The 21482-nt window shown below is 37.7% G+C and overlaps 1 protein-coding gene across 1 annotated transcript in view; it reads right to left on the bottom strand.

Annotated features, from left to right (window-relative positions):
- pias1a (protein inhibitor of activated STAT, 1a) overlaps nt 1-21482 on the bottom strand; it is a 53309-nt gene that overhangs the window by 19478 nt on the left and 12349 nt on the right. Inside the window, exons 2-3 of the mRNA XM_077228710.1 lie at nt 11239-11677; nt 131-215 (exon numbers count right to left, since the gene is read on the bottom strand). Coding sequence (XP_077084825.1) covers nt 131-215; nt 11239-11677 — 524 coding nt within the window. The remainder of the gene's footprint in view (nt 1-130; nt 216-11238; nt 11678-21482) is intronic.

Genomic DNA, 21482 nt, shown 5'->3' on the forward strand with positions numbered 1-21482 from the left:
AACAATTGAATCCCATCACACAAGCAGTGCCTTAAAGTAACTCCTCTTCTTATTTAGGAATTTTGCTTTGTTACACCAAAATATAATTTCTGAAGGAAATATAATAATAAAAAATAAAAATAAAACTTACATTGAGCTGCTGACTTGTTGGACTTGCTGTGGCGTCAATGCAAATGCAAAACATGTTTCCTGAAACCTCTGACTGTTATCTGAAGCTGTAAACACAGAGAGAAAGAAATCCAGAGATGAAAAATAACTACACTGAAACGACAGTCCACATGTAATGCTTTATGTCAATTATTCCCCAACTACATTGTACATGACTTTGAGATGGAAACAATTTCATTCAAGGTTTGTGGGCTATGAAAAAGCTCAGAACAAGTTCAAATGTGCAAAGAATCTAATCATTTAGATCAAGTATTTTTAATGTTTCATTTTCAATAGCCAAGCGAGATTCTTATCCGCATAATTCCACCCATATGTGAGGGGCCTACAATCAAAGCTCAAAGAGTAACGTTATGGTACAGTCTTCTCCTCCCACTCTAACCCATGTCCAGCTTAAATAACATCAATATTTCTTCAAAACAATCTTTTCTGGGAATGATCATATTATTCCTGCTCACTTCATTTCAATTGTCATCAAAGGAAGGACAAGATAAACAATGTGTCAGAAACCATTATGGTTACAGACGACAATCTGAAACAGTTGCTTTGACGGAGTGTATATTTGAAAACCAACTACCCTGATGAAAAATCACCAGCATAAGGTAGGTTTTGGATGATGGTATCCAGCATGGGAGCGGGAGTGCTTGTGGACCGGCTACACCAATCATTCAAGCTTGTATGCTGCATTTTTCAGCAGGTTACGGATTATGTGAGGATTGTTGTTATTAATTGAAAACATTTGTTGTTGCGCTACCAGATACAGCCTGCAACAAGTCATACAAAATTAATTTGGGACTATGGTGTTAATTACACTCATTAACAAAAAGATTGTTATAAAAACTGACTGCAAATCACCGATCGGCATCTGTTTGATAAAGGTGAAATACCAAGTCCAGTTGATTTTTCCTACTTTTGTCCCACTGTTTTTAGTTCATTTTGTGCTAGTTTCTAGTTGACATTCCAACATAGTAGGTGGGGGCCCGGGGGCCCGGGGGCCCGGGGTACCTAACCTTAATGCTAGTTTCCACCCCTAAAAAATGGGAAAAAGAAGAAGGCTGCGACAACAAAGTGTGTAGCTACTACTGCCACACACAATCTGAGGAGTGTCTGAGGAGATGACAAATGAAAGCGACTCTTTGGTTTGCACCAAAAAAAAAAGTTAGCCCGGCAGTCTGGGAGTTTATTGAATTCCGTAAAAGATACTCCAGCCTGCAGTACGATCAACAGTTTTTCTTTTTTCTTTTTTTTTTTTACAATTTTCTTTTTTTTACAATTATGTTAACAAACTGTCTGTCTCCCAAAACTGGTAATTGGAGTTTGAGCCATTGACCAAAACAGAGAAAACACAACATACAAAAAGTTTTTTTTTGTTTTTTTTTTTACTTTTATAGATATCGTAATAACAAAGTTATCATGAATTCTTTTGGGCATGATAATCGTCTAGTGAAAATCAGGAAAGCGGATCATGTAACTAAGGAAGGACTGTCTGCAACTCATACTGTCGTTCAGTCACACATATTTAGATGAACACTTATCCAGGAGCATGTTCATCATTCATGTTCACATATTTACATGTGTGTTTGCAAAGATAAAGGCCTCGGACCTGTGCATGCGTGGATACATGCATGCATTGCACACCCATGCTACTGCACACAAAACACACACACACACACACACACACACACACACACACACACACACGCACACACGCACACACACGCACACACACACGCACACACACACACACACACAAACCATTTTCAGCATTACATGCTTTCTTTTTCACAGAGATGAACTTTATCCTCCGATCAATGAGGCCTACGATCCATTAGTTTCAAAAATAAATACAAAACCAGTCCAAATTGAAAGAAAACAAGTTGACAAAAAGTTTGAATTCAATATTTGGTGATAATAAAGCATAACAAGAGATTTATGAGAGGAACACCACAAGTGGAACTTTGTTCCATTTTGAACAAAATAAAAGTATTTCAAAACAAACTTCCTGGTTAACCATTAAAGCACACTAGTGTGATAAACAGTGCAATTTCTATATTTTGTAGAATATTGACAAATTCATCCACAAATAATGCATTTTTCACTGAGGTGCTTAAGCTCAGATAAAAGGAGGCCTACGATCAATCAGTTCCAAAAAAGAAATGTGAAACCAGTCCTTTATGAAAGAAAACAACAGCAAAAAGATATAATCCAATATTTGGTGATAATATTGCATAACAAGCGATTTACAAGTCATTTTTCGAGTCACAAGTCAAGGGCGGTCATATTTGACCAGAAACACAAAAGATGTTAGAGGGTTTTCAACACAGCACAAGGGTTACCTTACTGTCTCTTACACATTCGCAAATACAGACAAAGAATGATCTTACTAACGCAAGTGCTCTCATCCAGAGAAATCCTCCCTAAAATAACATTCGCTTCAACACACTGACACACACCCAGCAGAGCCAAACATCTTCACACCCATAATTTAAATGTCTCTAAGCACATTAGTTGTTTTCCATGTAAAACTAACACAAGCCACACACTCACACCTCATTTCCCTCTTGATCTTTCCTGCTCATCCTGATTAATTTAATCATAGTGACATATCTGATATTCTTAGAAATATAAATAGACAAATACAGGCAATGATGCAAAGCTTAATATTGTTTTTATACAACAATTCTAATTCTCAAAATTGATAGGCCTACATTTATTTCTTAATGTGTAAAACCTTTTAAATTGTGTTTTTGTGAAGAGTTATCTGAATGGTGTACACACTCAAATGATAAGACTGTAGTCTACTCATGATAGTTTCTATTAAAAGTGTTTTAATTATATAAGGTGCAGGTCGTGCCTCTTAATCCTCTCTCTTTCGCCATGGTGAAATGATGAGAGAATCCTCACACACACAGGCTGCTAGCTCTGTAGATGTGCTACAGTAGCGTAGCGTTGTTTAGTATTGCGAAGAATGGAAAATATACAACGGAACACATTAAAATAGTTCATGTAACTATAGTGGTTTAACCTTAGTTATATGAAGCAATGAGAATACTTTTTGTGTGCAAAAAACAAAAATAATGATTTTATTCAACAATTTCTTCTCTTCCGTATCAGTCTGTGAAGCTGTTCACGTGTGCACCACGACACATGCGTGTGTTGCTGACGCAGGAGCCGGCCAATACTGAGCTGGCGTTTGCACATATAACCCGGAAGCGCTGCGCTGCGTTTACAATGTGAACAGCGTCAGAGACTGTCAGAGATGTTATTTTAGTTTATTGAGCACAAAAAGCATTCTTGTCGCTTCATAACATTTAGGTTGAACCACTGTAGTCACATGGACTATTTTAACCATGTCTTTACCACCTTTCTGGTGATTCCGTAGCATTCTATGGATGGGCAGAAAGCTCTCGGATTTCATCAAAAATATCTTCATTCGTGTTCCGAAGATGAACGAAGATCTTCCAGGTTTGGAAAGTCATGAGGGGGAGTAATTAATGACATAATTTTCATTTTGGGGTGAACTAAACCTTTAAGAACTACAGCTTTCTTGCTCACATGATATTGCAAAAAGCTTTAAAGTAGTTTTGCTATCGTGATAATTCTAAACTAAACTGTGGGTGGGCATTTGGCACCTGTGATTCGCAAGTGTTCTCATGCTGTTATTTTGACAATGGTCATCCTGTACACAGACAGCTTCCACAATTACACAAAATGTCTTAATTTCTTGCTTCTCTGTAAGTTATTACCATTTTACTTCCTCGACACTTTGCTCTCCCCCTCCCGGTCATTCTCCATTCGTTTTATTTTTTCCATTGCCTTCATTTGTCTTTTTCCTTCTCATACACATACAATACATCATCCTGTTGACAGGTCTATTGACTTGCTCTATTTCATCAGCATAGACCAAAAAGAAAGAGAGAGAGCGTTTTCTGAATATGAGTGTGTGTGAGGCATCGTTATTGAGCTAATTACTTCCCATTTAACTCTGAATATCGACCAGCGCCATGTTGATGAAAGGCCAAACAGGTGTAGCTATACACCCACCTACCCATTTTTAAAGGCCATACCGTTCCTGCTTTGCATGTATTCAGTCTATCACTTGTTCTATCCCGCACCTTCATCAAATCTCTCGCTTTCCTTAACATGAAACAGCAGGGGTGCAATTAGACCAGGAAAATCGACTCGACGACACATAATTAGCCTGATCCCTATTCTCACAATCAACACTGTGGAGGTAAAAAAAACGAGAGAGCAAGAGAAAGAGAGAGACAGGAAGGAGGAGAGACAGAGAAAATAACAGTGTTGAGATGGAGAGAAACAAAGGGAGATTGACGGGGCGGGGAGAGGCGGACAGGGGTATATGAGAGAGAGCGAGAGACAGGCTATGAGAGAGAGCGAGAGACAGGCTATGAGAGAGAGCGAGAGACAGGCTGAGAGAGAGAGAGAGAGAGAGAGAGAGAGAGAGCAGGCACAAGTTCCCTCCCCCATGTCTAATCTAAAAATAGCACAGCAGTCTTCTTCATCTGATTTGCTTCAACAGTTGGATGAAAAGTGGACATGAAGGCCTGTGTGTTGCGTTTTTTCTGACAAACCTCCCTCTTCATCTGCAGACATCTAATTAAGACATGAATCCTGCTCTGTAACCACGTGTGAGGGTAACAGAAAGGCCGTGCCTTTTTCACGATACCATTATAAACGTGTGCAATTAAGTGAAGCACTAAGTGAACAAAATGAAGCATATTAAAGACCGAAAGATATGCATGTGTTCTTGTACAGTATGACAAAAAGCCATGTGTTTATCCTAACAATAACAACTCACACTTATTGTTATTTGTCGCTGAATTTAGATTAGAAAGGGCTAAATAAGCATTTCGTTTTCTCTTCTTTCACTGGAGGGTGTCTTGTGGATTAGACTCTTCATTGTGTTGACTGCACGGCTGGCTGTGTTGTGTGATTGATAGTGATGTCTGTGTGTTTTCCTTCGTCAGAGAGCTGGCTGAGTCATGGTTCTGGATACTGAGTTAAGTAATAGTTAGACTGACACTCACTGTGGCTGCACAACTTTATAATGTTACAAAAGAATTATATTTGAAATAAATTCAGTTTTGTGGTTTCTATTCATCAAATCATCCTGGAAAAAAAAAAAATTTCCACCTAAGCAGCACAACTGTTTTGAACATTTATAATAATTAGAAATGGTTCTTGAGCACCAAATCAGCATATTAAAATGATTTATGAAGGATCATGTGACACTGAAGACATGATGCTGAAAATTCAACTTTGCCATTACAGGAATAAATTACATTTTCCATTTAAAAAGAAAAGGGGGGAAAAAAGTGTTATTTTAAATTGTAATAATATTTAACAACATTACAGTTTTTCCTGTGTGTTTGTTAAAATGAATACAGCCTTGATGAGCATAGGAGACAAAAAGATAAAGAAAAAATCTTAAAAGATCCCAGTCTTTTGAATGGTGTAAGGTTCATGCATGAGAACTCCTACAGTACATGTGAATCATGTGAAGAGGAAACAAGAGTACCAACATTGATTATGCAATTAATATGATATACACGTGTTTAAATTAGCATCTGTATCTGCATATCATACTGCTCATTACTTGTAGAAACTGTTTTATTTAGTCATGATCTGAATGGGCAGGTAAACACCCAAACCAAACAAACATCCACAACATCCACCTGACTGTAAGCAGATCTGTTTACACGCACGACCCACTAATAGCACGCCTGAAATCAATTTAGGTATTCGTGTAAACAGTCGTTGATGTTTTAAGTGAATGTAAACAGGAAGACTACTAAAAATAAAAATCAGACCCCTATATCCCATCACTACTTAAATATGTCCATTTGTCCAGAGAGGAAAGAGTGTAATTAAAGACAATACAGGAAGTGGTACGCATAGATTGATTATTGTAGAATGCTATTTAGAAGAAACAAAATTGTGAGGGTAACTGTGCTGAGCTTTAGTGCGCCCACACACACAGTCCCATACTACGCCTCTGTAGATCATTCATCTTAATGAAAACACTGCTAGGATACTCTAAACCCGACATACACGCCAATAAAAATTCCTCTGTCTTTCTGCAGAACATGGAGACAGAAAGAGAAACACAAAGAAATGGAGAGACGGAGAGTGAAACAGAGAGGGAGGCTGTGTGCAGCTGTAACTAATATTTAATAATCTAAGCTATTAATCTGTTACTGTCTGCTAACATGCATTCTGAGCTTCTGCAATATTGTGTTGTTTGCGGTCATGCCATTAAAGCTAAACTGAACTTCAAGAGAAAGAATCTTCTAATACTAAATCCATTTAACTCCTTATTTAATTCACAAAACCATTCTGACAGCCCTGAAATTGTTGTTAAATGATGCAGTCTTTATTCAGAAAGTGCATATATTGTTTGGTTCATAACAGAAGAATGCACACCGCACTGCTCTCATTGTGTGGGTGTATGTTCATGTTGAGAGCAGCAGCAAGACACATCTCAGCTAATTAATAAAAGACACTAACATCCTTTATATGAAAATACATCTAAAAAGTCCCATGTTCTTTAAATGCTCCTATATGCCAGCATGCCAGAGGGTGATTGAGATAATGACTAATGTATGCATAGAGCATGAAACGCTCTGATGACGGCAAAATAAGGATGACAATGATAATAATGTGATTATGGCAAATAAATAAACACTCGCTTCCTGTGGTGTAAGAAGGGGGGGGGGGGGGGGGGGGTGCAATGCTGTTAGAGCATCCAGAGATAAATATGTTGCTAAAGCACAAGGAGAATCATGCACACAAATAAGGGAAGGACAAATAATCCTGGAAAAAGAGCTTGGAAATGGATTTGAAAGTTTCTCTTCAAATTATACTTTTGACTTTTCAATGAATATAAAAAGCAATCACCAATTTAGTTTGTGACATTCTGTGTGCCGTAGATGAAGAACAGCAATAGCAAAAATTGATAGACCATTGCTTTATGAGTAGACAGACTTAAGTGAACAAACTACATTCCCCTTAATTCTCTGTGACAGCATCAATTGCACAAGTAATTGCACAGAATTCTGAAAGAAAATGTTCCAGTTTCTACGAAAAATTAAGAGCTTTACCATCACATGAATAAGTGACATTTTAAAAATATTAAAAGTAATTTTGGGATTTTTGATCAAATAAGTTCAGCCTTGGTGAACATAAAAGATTTTTTTAAATCTTTTTATTTTACAGAGCCCAAACTTAGGTAGTGTACATAAGGAAGGGGAAAAAGAGAATGAGAAAATAAAACAACTGTCCACTGAGTTAATTTTATTCTGACTACAATCACCAGAATGTTTTCCGAATTTGCAAGTAGGAAGATCTCAGAATGACTTAAACACAGCATTTAGCAGGGTGTTGGCATGTTGAGTTAACATCATTAATGCTACCATTCATTTATTATACAAATACCTAACCTAAAGACTAGAGCCCGACCGATATATCGGCGAGCCGATATTATCGGCCGATATTAGGCATTTTCATAACTATCGGTATCTGCATTTATGTAGAGAAATGTACATTTCAGAAGGATTAGGCCTACATAAGCAGGGAGCAGTTTTTCGTTTTTATTTGTTCTGTTTAAAAGTAGACATTTCAATAGATATATTTCTCAGGTCTAAACGCTGGGTTTCGGTTTATTTATGAGACGAGTTGCAGTTCACTCGCCGGCGCCTCCGTTTCGAGATATATTTCGAAATCCGTTCGAATTCCGTTCCGTCTGTTATATTTACTTCTTATTTATTAAATCCAGGCATTTGGTTGATGAAACATTGCTTAAAATTAAGATATAATTAATACAAAACGAAATTGACTAATGAAAGGCTTTGTGCTTTCTGTTCGAGGTCTATGTGAAAGTTTTAAAGCACTTTAGTGCCGCTTTCGGAGCTTGTCACGTCCGTTTTTTCCTCATAAATGCGAACAGGAAAAATAAAATAAAATGAATATTATATGTTTTGTTGAGAGCCAACCCTTCTTCATCCAGTGGGTAGAAGACTATTACTTTTGATTTGCGCTGTGTAATTCACTGAATTGATTTCTCTGCTGCCAGCCTCTGTCACGTATTGTGTGAGCTTGTGACTATTGCAAGCGTGCAGCTGAGAAGTCCTGATTATATTTTCTGCTATATTTATTTCTTATTTATTAAATCCAGGCAATTGATTGATTAAACATTGATTAAAATGCGTGGCGCGAGCGAGTAAACGGATGGCCCATTCTGCTCTGTAACGGGTGCTTTTCTGCGTCTCGGGTAAACAGCTGTTGTGACGCGAGCGATAACGGCCGCGTCCGGTGTGTAGACACAGTGTTAAAGCTCATTCTGCCTATAACGCTACGTTACAACATCAAGCAATTTTCCAATAATTCATATAATTATAACACTTTATATAGGGCCATTTTGCATTAAGAGTAGCCTAGTTTCACGTTTAGTAGGTACATTTTGCTTACTACTTATTTAAAATAGTATAAAAGTATGTACATTATGTAATTAAAAACGTTTTCATTATGATATTATAAATTTTACTTTAGTAAAAAGATCTGAGTTATTCCTCCACTTGTAGAGATTAGAGGAATTAAGACTAATAATAGAAGATAATGTCAGTGACACTTTTGATATATTTATTGATACAAGGTTGTTTTATATAACGTGACTAAATTAAAAGACAAAGTCGTTAGTGAAGATGATGCAACAGTATTTAGAATATAATAACATGCAATGCAAACTAGTTTGGTTACAGCTCAAATGTATCATTCTCATTCTATCATTCCCCCTGCCTCCATTACATATCTTTGTCACACAAGTGTTTGATCTCCACATTTGAGTGATCATTGCAAAACGTTTATATATTTATTCTGTTTAAATACTGTGTATTCTATATACAGTACCCATCAAAAGTTTGTACACACCAATAGGAAAGTGTGTCCATACTTTTGACTGGTACTGTACTATAATACACATAAATAATATTGCTACTGTACACATAAATAATATCGGCCGATATATCGGTATCAGGCTTTTTATTTATCTGTATCGGCCCCCAAAAATCCATATCGGTCGGGCTCTACTAAAGACCTGTTCCCGCAGAATTAGCACACAACTGATAAAATGGTCTTAAGCACTAACAATGAAGGCTGTGACTGAAACCAATTGGAATCTATTCAATCAATTGTAATCTATGATTCAATAAAGCTCAATAAAAATTCAAATATGCACAGACTGATAGTTTGAACTTTATTGTCCAACAATGTGAGACACATCATTGTTTTACCCAGACTGAAGGTGTAGGCTTATTTAGTGTTTAATAACTAAACATATCTAACTTGCCTGCTTATAAATGTAAAATAGGCAAATTTACACTTCACTTCAAATATGCCATACTATACAGCAAAGTTAGTATAATGCTCTCTTTAAAAGTCCACACTGTCACGCTAGCACTGTTGGGATTGAGTTGTCTATACTGCACCTTTCACACATGCAATGCATAGTCTATATGACTGTGAAACATATCAGTTGGTGTGTGATCCATGCACCTTATTATGCTTTATATTGTGTATATATTTATTATATATAGGGCTGTGACTTTTGTGAAAAAATCCTGTTCGATTTTTGAGACATATGTGTTCATTGAATCGATTGTAAAATCGATTTTTCCATGTCTAAAGACGTTTCCATTTTCAACACCAAATATTGTAGCCTGGGAAAACCCAGACGAACTTCCGGCAAATTTAGATTTGCTCTGCAAGTTAGTCTGGCGAAGAGCCCATTCAAACTCATTTCCAATCTCTCCAAATCGAGGCACCAATCACAAACGTTGAGGCGGGCTTTACAAGATGACGATCGATCTGATTGGTTTTAAGGTCTATGCAAATGCTTACAGAGGCATTTGAGCGACGTCCGTTGGTGACGCCCCTTTGGAAATGAAGGAAATGAGCTGTGAATGAACCTTCCCCAGACCCTAACTCAGTTACGACTGAGAAGGGTCTGGTTTTAACCAGGCTACAAATATTGGTAAATCCACGGACAACTAACAGGCATTAGGACAGCATAAGTCAGCAATATTTCTGATGATTTATTGGCGTGAAGTTTTTTGCACAATGACAAACAGGAGTGCAACATTCAAGGATTGAAATTAACACCCGCCAAATTCGGATAAAAATGAACTTTGGCGGGTAACACTGTCATATCACGAGCCATTTTGGCTTGTTTCTATGTTTACTCACTTTGCTAGGGAAGTTCGTGTAAGCCAAATCTGCGTGGATTTAGCACAAATACGCAACTCGTGAGTCCTCATGATATATTAAATACAGCGTATTGCGCAGAATCTGAGCATTTCTGGCTTGCTTGAACACACACGTCACTAAGCAAAAAATAACGGCGCGCTTGTTCACTTGCACTGAAGTAATAGCGAATATTAAAAAGCATATGGTTAACAGAAAAGACATTGTTATTTTCCATCATCCGACATGTTCTGTGTACTGTATTGATCTGTCTACCTAAAACACATTTTTGGTTTAAAAAAAAAGGCAGTTAAAATCGATTCCCTATTTTCGTTTTCGAAACTTGTGTTGGTTGGTCCGATCGATTGTGCAATCGATTTTCGAACGTAAAGTGACAGCCCTAATTATATATATTATAATTACTATTATACATATATGTCAATTTTTGGACCCTGGCTGTTTGGACCCTTGCAGTCAGTGTTCTAAAAAATGTTGTGGTAGTGTTGTAATGGTGTGTGTGTACTCATGGTTTTAACAATGTATGTAAATGAGCGAGAGAGACAGTTTAGGAAAAGAGAAAGAGAGAGAGGGAAACCGGGCTTGGTTGTGGGGATTGGCAGTCCATTTGAACAAAACTCCTCAGGCAAAAGAACACGCTGATGCCAAACCAGCCAACACCATAAAAATGCTAATGTGGGGACAAACGGGTCTGCACATCTCTACGGCTGCCGTACAACACACTCGGTTGAGTCGGTTCTAAAAAACAAACCGCTAAAAATGTGCATGAACATACACACACACACTTCAAAAACTCACCAAGACTCGTAGGTTTAATGAGCTCATCCAGCACGTCATAGAAGGGCAGCCGTTGCAGTTTGACATCAGGGTGTACCGGGTGCAGGCTGGTGGGGAGATGGGGCAGGCCCAGCTCGTGTTTGGGCCCGAGGAGAGAGATGGGAAGCAGAGGGGACTGGGGCGCTCCGTGCCCATCAAATCCCAGCTGCGTGAGGCCGGGGGGCAAGGAAGCAGTGGCGGGGTGGACTCCGGGCAGGACCAGTTCTGCCGGGGAAACCAACTTGGTGGGGAATCGTCGTCTGTAAAGCTCCTTGACTTTCATCTGAACGGCGGGGCTGCAGCCAGCTTTAAGGAGGTGTAAGGCTTTAGTCAGGAGCTCATGCTTTCGTCCATGTTTGTTTCTGCCTGCGTAGCCCAGAAGAACCTGCAGCTCTGACACCCGCAGGCTCATCACCATTTGCTACAGGAGAATGAAAGAAAGAGAGCAGCAGAAATTAACACGCACATTCTGAGCCAACTTGATGACAACATCACACTTCCAGCACCAAACACACTTCATTTGCATAGGCCAAACTGTTTACTGGGCAAACACACATACACTTACTCACAGCTCAGACTCTGATACACACATCTGAAGGCACACACTCAAATACAAACACATCTCTCGCTTTTCCTCAGGCTAGGATAGTTCAGTAATGGTCTAAGCTATGAAATATGCAGGAACAGCCCCAAACACACACAAACATAACGGAAGTGTCATATTTCACAGGCTTAAAAACGAGACAGAGAAACCAAATAGGATAGGGTAAATAATGCAGAGTAAAGACAGCAATGTACACACTAACTTTCTTAATAATAAACCATTCTTTTCCAGAACGGCAACACATGCGGTCTAGTTTGATTGATATGCGCTTCCTAGTGAGATTAAAGTGACAGTTCACCTTTAAAGTTGTAATAATCATTCTAATTCTATGAGAATAGGCAAGTCCACAATGAACAACAACACAGAGGACTTTCAGAACTAATTTTCCAGCTGACGAATGATAAAAACATTAATAGCCAATCAGAATCCATCCTGCTTTGAAGAGCTTGAGCATTTAAAGTGGCAAACGCCATAACTGCAGTCCGCTGTTTGCTGTTAGCGTCTGTTTGCGTTCATTCCTGTTTAAATATATATTAGCTTCTCCTTTGGACAAGATATTCATTTAGAATTAACCAGACAATAAAAAGCAAACAATGCACTGATTAAAAACACATTCCCTCCCTGTGCATCATCACACGAGAACAAATCAGAACAGATGCTCTTACAACTAAGAGCCTGCAAGACATTCCTGAATAAAACCCATGATGCATTTCTGCTTTAAAATGAGGAGAGGAAAGGTTGGTTCAGGGAGAAAAAAAAAGAATGACAGTGGGTATGAGAGAGAGAGAGAGAGAGAAAGAGAAGAGAGAGAGAGAGAGAGAGAGAGAGAGAGAGAGAGAGAGAGAGAGAGAGAGAGAGAGAGAGAGAGAGAGAGAGAGAGAGAGAGAGAGAGCGCTGGGGGAAGGGCAGAGACAAGAGCTGCTCAGCTTCCAAAACAAATGAAACACACACACACACACACACACACACACACACCAGTAAAAGATACTCAGCAGGCATGATACTGTTTGAAAGTAGAGTCTGCTGACAAAGATACCATGGCTGCAGCTCACAAGAACAACATGTTTTTGCCTATAATGACCCATAACAATCCAATCAGTCATTAATTCACTTGATCCATCATATTACAACAAGTGTCAGGAACAAATGCAGAAATGACAATCAATAATTGAGCTATTTAGGTGAAGGGATGGAGAAATAAGAACTAAAGCAGATGCAGACATTTATTCATGAAGAAATCATTCGGTCTGGTGAACACACTCAGAAAAAAAGCTAAATAAGCAGGTGAAATAATGCAGACCAGCCAGGAACATCTCACATAAACACACTGACAGTGTGTGTGTGTGAGTGTGTGTGTGTGTGTGTGTGTGTGTGTGTGTGTGTGTGTGTGTGTGTGTGTGTGTGTGTGTGTGTGTGTGTGTGTGTGTGTGTGTGCGTGCGTGCGTGTGCGCGTACGAGCAAAACGGAACGAGAGAGAATGTATGATTGAGCTTATGAATCTGAGCAGCTCAACTGAAAGGGGAAAAAGATAAAGAGAGAGAGAAAGCGTGATGGAGTCTCCAAATGCTTCACATTTAAGAAATTGAAATGTCGGTCAGTTCTCACACTTGCTTTTTCACATGCCCAGAGTGTCAAAGTAGTGAAATGTTAATTATCAATCAAATAATGTAAAATGAGTGCACAAAAAAAAAAAAAAAATCTCATGTCTAATCATAATAAGAAGTAAGCTGTGAGTTAAATTACCTTCCAGGAAACGTATATAATTAAGTGCGAGACGTGACGCATTGTGAAGCAATTTGCCGAAACACACTAAACACTAAGCCAGTTGTTTGTATGCATCAGTAGTATGCATCATTGGCATTGCTGTCATGTGGCACTGGTGTTGCATGCTGTAAAAATTTTAAACCAGAGATTTGATGACATATTATGTAATATAAATATGATTAAAGAGTATTTTGCATGTCACGCTGTATCATAATAAATTAATATGTGACTCCATTAGTCATGTAGTACACAATACTGTTCAAAAGTTTGGGATTTGTAAATGTTTTTTATATTTTTGAATTAAGTCTCAAATGCTCATCGAGGCTGCATTTATTTTATCAAAAAATACAGTAATATAGTGACATTTTTAAAGGGGGAATGTTACTTATAATGTTTTCATCAGAAAACAACCTAATTGAGAAGTAATAAGCTATTTTCTATCCTGTTTTTGTCATGGAAAAAGTCTTCTCCTCTTTGTAAGAAATCACTTGAGTTATGGAGTTCCAGATGCCAAAACTTAAGACTTTATTGGTGGAGACAACAAAGCCAAGATGCATGCAGAACTAACATCAAACAATCTCAAACTCTCATTTTTATACAGTCACTTAGCCTACACCCTGCCCACAACTTTGCTCAACCAATGGGCATCCAGTAGGTCATCTTTAATTAACCCATTCCCTTCTTGTTCTCCACAATTAATCATCTCTTTTCTTGGCTCCATTTCCAATAGCGGTGAGGCGGCACCTGGTCTATCATCAAAGTAACATAAAAACTCTATTTAATGCATGGTTTACAGTGTCATTTGCATCATTGCTCTTGATATATGGATATTCATATTAAAACACAACTGGCTGGGTTTTTTATGCCTGCTACAGACTGCGATTTCGGCAATCCTAGTCTAGATCATTACAAATCACAACAAACTTGGGTACGACATGTAAGAATGATTTACGGTGTTTCATGTAAAAGGAATTATGAATAAATGTACCAGGTTGTTCTTATAGGTTATTCATAGTTCATCCTTTTCAATAACATGAAAAAACGTATACAATCGTCATTTGCGAAACTTGTTGTAATGTCGTACTGATGACAAAACAGAAGATGTCGCTCACTGAAGCTTTTATTCAGAATTACAGCGAATGGCTTAGACCAAAACAATAACAAAAGCAGAGTTCTCTACGTTCTCCCATATTCGATAATTCAATGCATTAACCCCATCAATTCTGAAGCAAAGAAAAGATTCAGCAAATCACAACTATTCACATATGACTGTGACGCTACACTACAACTACTCAGTATATCAAATTATCTGTATCAGACAAAGCAATAGTGACACATGGTAAAAACTCTTTACTCACACTTCTGTGTTGCAACATTACTGTTGGATCCAATATAGTTGTCACTGCCTTATCTTTATGTTCAGCCTCTCTGAAAAGCCTGCGTCGAGCTGTGTCTTGTTTAAAAATGAATCCACAGGCAAACGAAGCGGACAAACGAACAGCCTTACTGACTCAATCTGACTGGAGCGTTGTTAAAATTAAAATTCATCTAAGCTTCCTGAATGTTAGGATCACAACGATGGCAATGCAAAGACTGTGTTTTTCCACAACTTGGCACTTCAAAGTGTCTTGTAATCCTCAGAGGCATCTCTATCGTTTTGTTACTGGAGTAATCCTGTGTTTGCGTCCCTCTCGTATTTACTACTACATGACATGCATGAATGGGTGGGCGGGCGGGGCTAAAGAGGCAATGATGTAGAAGTAGGCGTTGATCTTCTGCAGAGGCGGCCTTTCACCGCACTATGATGTAATAATGTTACTAAATCCAAAATGAGTCACTTTCTGAGCTTAGTTTCAACAAAAGCTGTTTTTGGACTAATGAGGAAGTTTTGAGTTCAGAAACTTACAGGATATTTTTATAGTATGAACTCTTAAAGATCAAAGAAAATTAGATTTCTCACTTCATGACACCTTTAATATTCATCCCTTCCATAAAACACCATTACATCACAATGTAACATAACATGTCTTTATTTTACATGATATTTAGATTCAACATCACTGAGCAAGGCAGCATGCATCATGCAGATCACTATTTTTGAAACAGGTCTGACCAAGTCCAACTAAAATCCAACTAAATAAATAATGAACAAATAAAATATAAACCAACATGAATTTAGATCATTGACAGTCTTTATATGAAGAATATATTAAACCAAAAACGTTCATTTTTTTTTTTTAGAAAGGATGTGAATTAAAACAACCACAGCAGGCAACAAGTTGATAAATTCTGTTAAATTTAAAATTGAATTTACCGAATTATCCATTTGTTTTCTGACAGGGAAAACATGGAACGAATCACTGCTCCACATACTAGTGACCGTGTTTACTCCTTTGCTTTCAACCATTGGATAGGATTTTAAAAACGGCTGTTGTATTTGTACTTCTGACGAAGCGCTGTTAATAGGTGAAAAACGACGCCGCAAAAAGAATAAATAAAATGCTTTCTTGAAAGGGCGAAAGAACGCATTAAGAAAACTTCTTAATATGATAATTAAAAACCAACAGACTGATGAAAATGAGGGACATTTTCTCAATATGCGACGTGCGGGACAAGGGGTGAAAATGCTGTGCGGTACAACACAAAGCAGGACGGGTGGTCACCCTACCCTCATGACCACTGTGATGCAAGAGCTGAATTTTCAGCAATTATTACTACAGTCTTCAGTGTCACATGATCCTTCAGAAATCAGTCTAATTTAAGAATATTTCAGGATTATCTTGAACGGCAGTATTTTTAATTGTAATACAAACTAGTTTGTTACTTTAATTTAAAAAAAATCTAGATTTCAGAAAACGAATGGAAATTAATGCCCATCATATGACCTGACATATCACATGACAATTGCAGGATTTAGCCGGATTTTTTTTTTTAGAAAACTATGATACAAAATAAGCTTAAAATACAGATTTTACCAAACACTTTTGTGAGCGTGTGTGTATATTGCATGATATTCATGTCTTGTTTCCCTGATTTTTCTCACCAACGTCAACCGCCCACATTCTATCCTTCTCCTACACTCAAACCCCTCCCCCTCATCACAGTCCAGTGGGTCTAATGCTTTATCCCACAACCAACTACAGCACAATGTCACACACAACATTCCAGATGTCAGAAAGTAAAGGTCTTACTTGCACTAGTGTCAACGTCAGATTCGGCCACCCTGCTGAGGTTTAATTGCACAAAACTGTGTCATACGAGTTTGAAAGCGGTCCAACAACACCAACAATCTAAAACCCGAGAGGAAATACACAGGTAGAAGTATTATACTCACTGTCTGCAGTGAAACAGTCAGCTTCATTCAAACAGGCACTATAAACAGGTAATGCTAAAGCCTGCTGCAAAGTGAGCTCACTATTTTTAAACGCATTCACATTTTTCCTACACCCCATGATGCTTTGCACTAATTATGGGAATAACTTCCGTTAAACTGTAAACAATCAGTGAAAGGCTCGCTCTTTGAATATAATAAGTTTTTTTTTTTAAACTGGGTACAATGAAGTGGCATTCTGTTCGCCCTTCAATCATTGAACATTAAAAGGAAACTTAAAAGTGTAAAAGCATTGAAATTGAAAAGTGAAAGTGTAAAAGTTGAAATTACTTTCAACAGACCATGAATTACCACAAAAGCTCGATTCTTTCTGCAGCAATATGACAGACATGTTAAATATCACTGTAATAATATATGTCTGTATTTTGTAACACGTTGCCTTCATCAAAAATACTAAGCATTAACTTAAGCATTAATGCAGTGATAATATTTCAAAGTGCTTTCAGTCATATTGACAAATTTAGAAGCATTCCAGTAAACGCTAAATAGGGATTAGAAGTGAAAAGAGGAGACAATTACATTTTAAAGCATCCATGTGAGAAAAAAAACCTGTAAAAGAGATGTGAGGATTTGGGGAGAAATGCCAGAGATTCTTAGAGCATTCCAGTTAATTATTCATGGGATGTAAAGTAAATCAGGAGAGCAGGCCACAAGTGCACAGTATATGTTGTCTTTTTTCATATTGTTACAGTGGAATACAAAGAGAGAAAGAAAATAATCAGGAGGAAAAGAATTCATCAGACTGAAAATAGCTTGCCATCTCACATTAAAATACAAATCTGACGTCTGAAAATAGAACATGAAGGCAAACTGATGGATAATGATTTATTTCAATCTTTTTGAGAGGAAGCTCCCATCTTCCATTGTATACACAAATAAATATCTATATATATATATATATATATATACACACACATCTCAAAATATCTACGTTTTTTTTACACAGATGAAAGGAAGTCATACAGGTTTGGAACATCATGAGGGTGAGTAAATGATGACAATTTTCTCTCTATAACAGCGTATTTTGCCATCTTAAAGTTCCAATGAAATGAAAGTAGCGAGAGACTTCTGTTCCACATTGTGACGTTATTCTGAGTTTACCAGATTATTGAAAATAAAACAGAACGGGGACTTATGCATCAGTTGTTGTGCAGATGTGGATGATGAACGGCAGTTTCAGGGGCAGGGTTTAAGTGGACTAAATGATAGGAGAAGTCCTGTACATGTCACCAAATTTTTTTTTAGTTTATTTATTTTATATTTATTTTCATTTGCTATAATTTAATTATAATTACATTCAACCAGGGTCAAATAAACATGCTGAAAAGGCTCTTGCATTTTAATTCAGCTTTTGAAGTTGTAACTAGGAAGTTGTGTGAGCATAAAGCGCAACAGGCTATGTGATCGTTAAAATGCTATTATGAAGGGTTGCATAACAACCAGGTAAGATGATACATACTTATATTGAACATTGCGGGTAGTGATTTGATGACTAAATTTAATTTAGAGGTTCCAAGAGTGACAAATTATAGAACTTAAATTTATATATGCTTTTTACATTATACCTTCATAAATATAAAAGTATGGTAATCATGCTAATGTTAGGCTACATCATCAAAACACCTAATCTGTGTGACTCATGTTGTCTGAGTTTGATGAAGTTCCAAACACATAAATTGTGCCAAGTGAAATTCTAATAATCCCCTGCTCAGTGTTTAGGGAGCAGTGAACAAGCTGACCATCTATTGAAGGGCTTATTAAACAGGTGCACCTGATTAGGGGAGGTCCGTGTATTAATAAGCACACTCAACACAAACAGCACAAAGGTTACGACTGTTCAGGGTATGACCAAAAAAAAAAAAGTTATTTGTTTACTTATGTAATGCAAATTTATGGGTTAGTGTATTTGTCTTCGGGCAGCAGAAAGAAGAGTACTTCCTTCTGATTTCTTCTGAAAAAACATTTAAAATGTTTAACATTTAAAACATTTTTCCCCCAGCGTACGCAAATGTGTTTGCTTTTGTATATTTTGGCTCCTGCTGTTCAGGGTAAATCTGTGCCAGGTACATGCTCTAATAATATATCGCTTTATGTGGGTGATCCAGCCAAATAATCTTCAAGGTCATGCAGATTTTCACTTAATAAAAACAGAAAGGAGTACATAAAATGCCACATACACCAGCACAAAACGATGTTTGTGGGAAACAATGCAAAAACAGAAGCATTTTTTAGGGCTCAGGTGTGTAACACATGTTAATTTGAGCATTTTTTCTAAGACAGGTGTGTTAGTGGTCTGTCTTTTGGGCTCAGGTGCACATGGGCCCGTGATGAAGAAGATCATCTTTCCCGAAGTGTTATTTCAGAGGATGAAGGTGATTCAGAGACAGAATCCCTTTGTCCTTTCGCATGCCTGTCTGCCTGCTACTGAAGGCCAACAAACAGTTGAGGGGTCACAAAAACACACACCTACCCCCAATTTCACTTGCATGCACACTCTCTTTCTCTCTAGCTAAGAGCCCAGAACACAATTAGAGTGCCAGCTTTTCCTCCCTCTCCCTCTCTCTCTCTCTCTCTCTCTCTGGTCCACCCCTCCCCCACCATCTCCAGCCCTGCAGCTCACTGGCGGAAGATCAACACTCACATACCTCAGTGCTTTGTGTTACACCAACACAGCTCCAGCAGTGAGCGCACACACACACACATCCATGTAACCATACTATCATAGCATGATCTAAGGGTTAGGATATGACAGCAGTAAATAGCAAAGTCCCCAGCAGAGCCACTTAACTGTCAACAAACACACTGCACACAAACAGCACTACTAATGTTGTGTGTGCCACCCAATGGAGCTCATTCAGAAAAGAAGGAACAAGTGACTGAACACTGACACCACAAAAACCCAAAATATGATGAACAGGTGCAGTTTAATGCAGCATTTTTATTCGTAAAACATGTAAAATGTTCTGTTCTACCAAGTAATTAATTATTTACAAGTTAATCTTTTAGAGAAAGAGCACAACATAGTCCGACGACTAATACTGATATTTTCTAATACTGAATATTTGTATGTTTATGTCTGAAAAACGATATGCAGAACCGATTTTTAATGTATCTGTTTTTGTTCAATTTTATTTTCATATCACATCAATAAAAATATAACAATATATGAACTATACATAACTAAATATAACTAATTTTTATAGCAGCAGCAGCATCAATAACATCAAAAATAGGTGAAATACTGACAAAGTGTAATGTTTTCAAATTAAGAATATAAATAATGGAGTATATTAACTTTGCTTAGCTGTAATAATTTGTTTTAAACTAGTTTAAAATTAAGGTTTAGGGGTTGTTTATTAGGCTAAAGAATAAATACAACTAGACTAAGTTCACTAGAACAATTAAACATTTTTAGTAAAGTAAAAAACAAACAGTAAATACATTACATTACATTACATTAGAGTAATCGTAAGTTATAAAAAATATTTGCTTTTGTATACAAGCTACAATTGCATTCTGTTAGTCTAACTTTACAAGACTCGTTCAATTTCAGTTAAAGCATTTAAAGGTGACCTATTACGCAAAATGTTCTTTTATATTGTTTTTGAACATAATTACAGTAGGCTATGTGTCCGAACAGTTTGTACACAACCAAGCTATTGTGGTAAAAATCCATCCACTCAATGTTATTTTCCCCATAAATCTGAAACAGTGACTACGTTTACATGCAGCCAAATTTCGGGTTATGGTCGGGTTAAGGTCACTATTCGGGTTTCTGAAACATTAGGGATAACCCGTTTACATGCGTGAGCAGAGAGAGTTACTCCTGTATACATGGAATTGCAATATCCCGATGTAAACAACCTTAACACGCAATATGCGTCATTTCCGATTCTTCTTCCTGTATCCAAAGACAACAACAACAGCAGCACGCGGATAATGAATAGTTCGGGGCAGATAGCGATCGCCTTTGTTTGCGCTTTGGTGCTGGTAACGTTACTGACCTCGCTCCAAAAGTATGCTGTGCTGCGTCTCGCCATGTTTACTTCCGGTATACTGCACGCTGGGTTTTGTATGCGCCGAGAAGTTTCTCTACTCAAAAGACCAAGATTCCTTGCGAATAGAACATGCGCAGAACACACATCACTATGGGGATATGCCGATGCGCGTTTACATGACCAAAAATTCGTGTTAGAAAAGGGGTACCCCAGGTATAATATCCCGGTTTTTAAAATCCGGGATATGAGCATATTCGGGTTTTTGCCGGTGTTTACATGGCCGTTCGCGACCGGGTTATTGCTAATATCCCGGTTTTGAACGGGTTATTGGCTGCATGTAAACGTAGTCAGTGTCTCAAAATGAGCCATTCAGGAAGTACTCCAATGGTACCTCACATTGTAATAGGCCCCGCCCACGACTGGCACAGAATCTGCTATATAATAGCTTAGCTCCTCACCTGACTGAGCT

Source organism: Siphateles boraxobius, unplaced genomic scaffold, assembly GCF_051911475.1.
Source record: "Siphateles boraxobius isolate OS27281-9 unplaced genomic scaffold, OSU_SipBor_1 130, whole genome shotgun sequence".
In the NCBI taxonomy this organism is placed as follows: domain Eukaryota; kingdom Metazoa; phylum Chordata; class Actinopteri; order Cypriniformes; family Leuciscidae; genus Siphateles; species Siphateles boraxobius.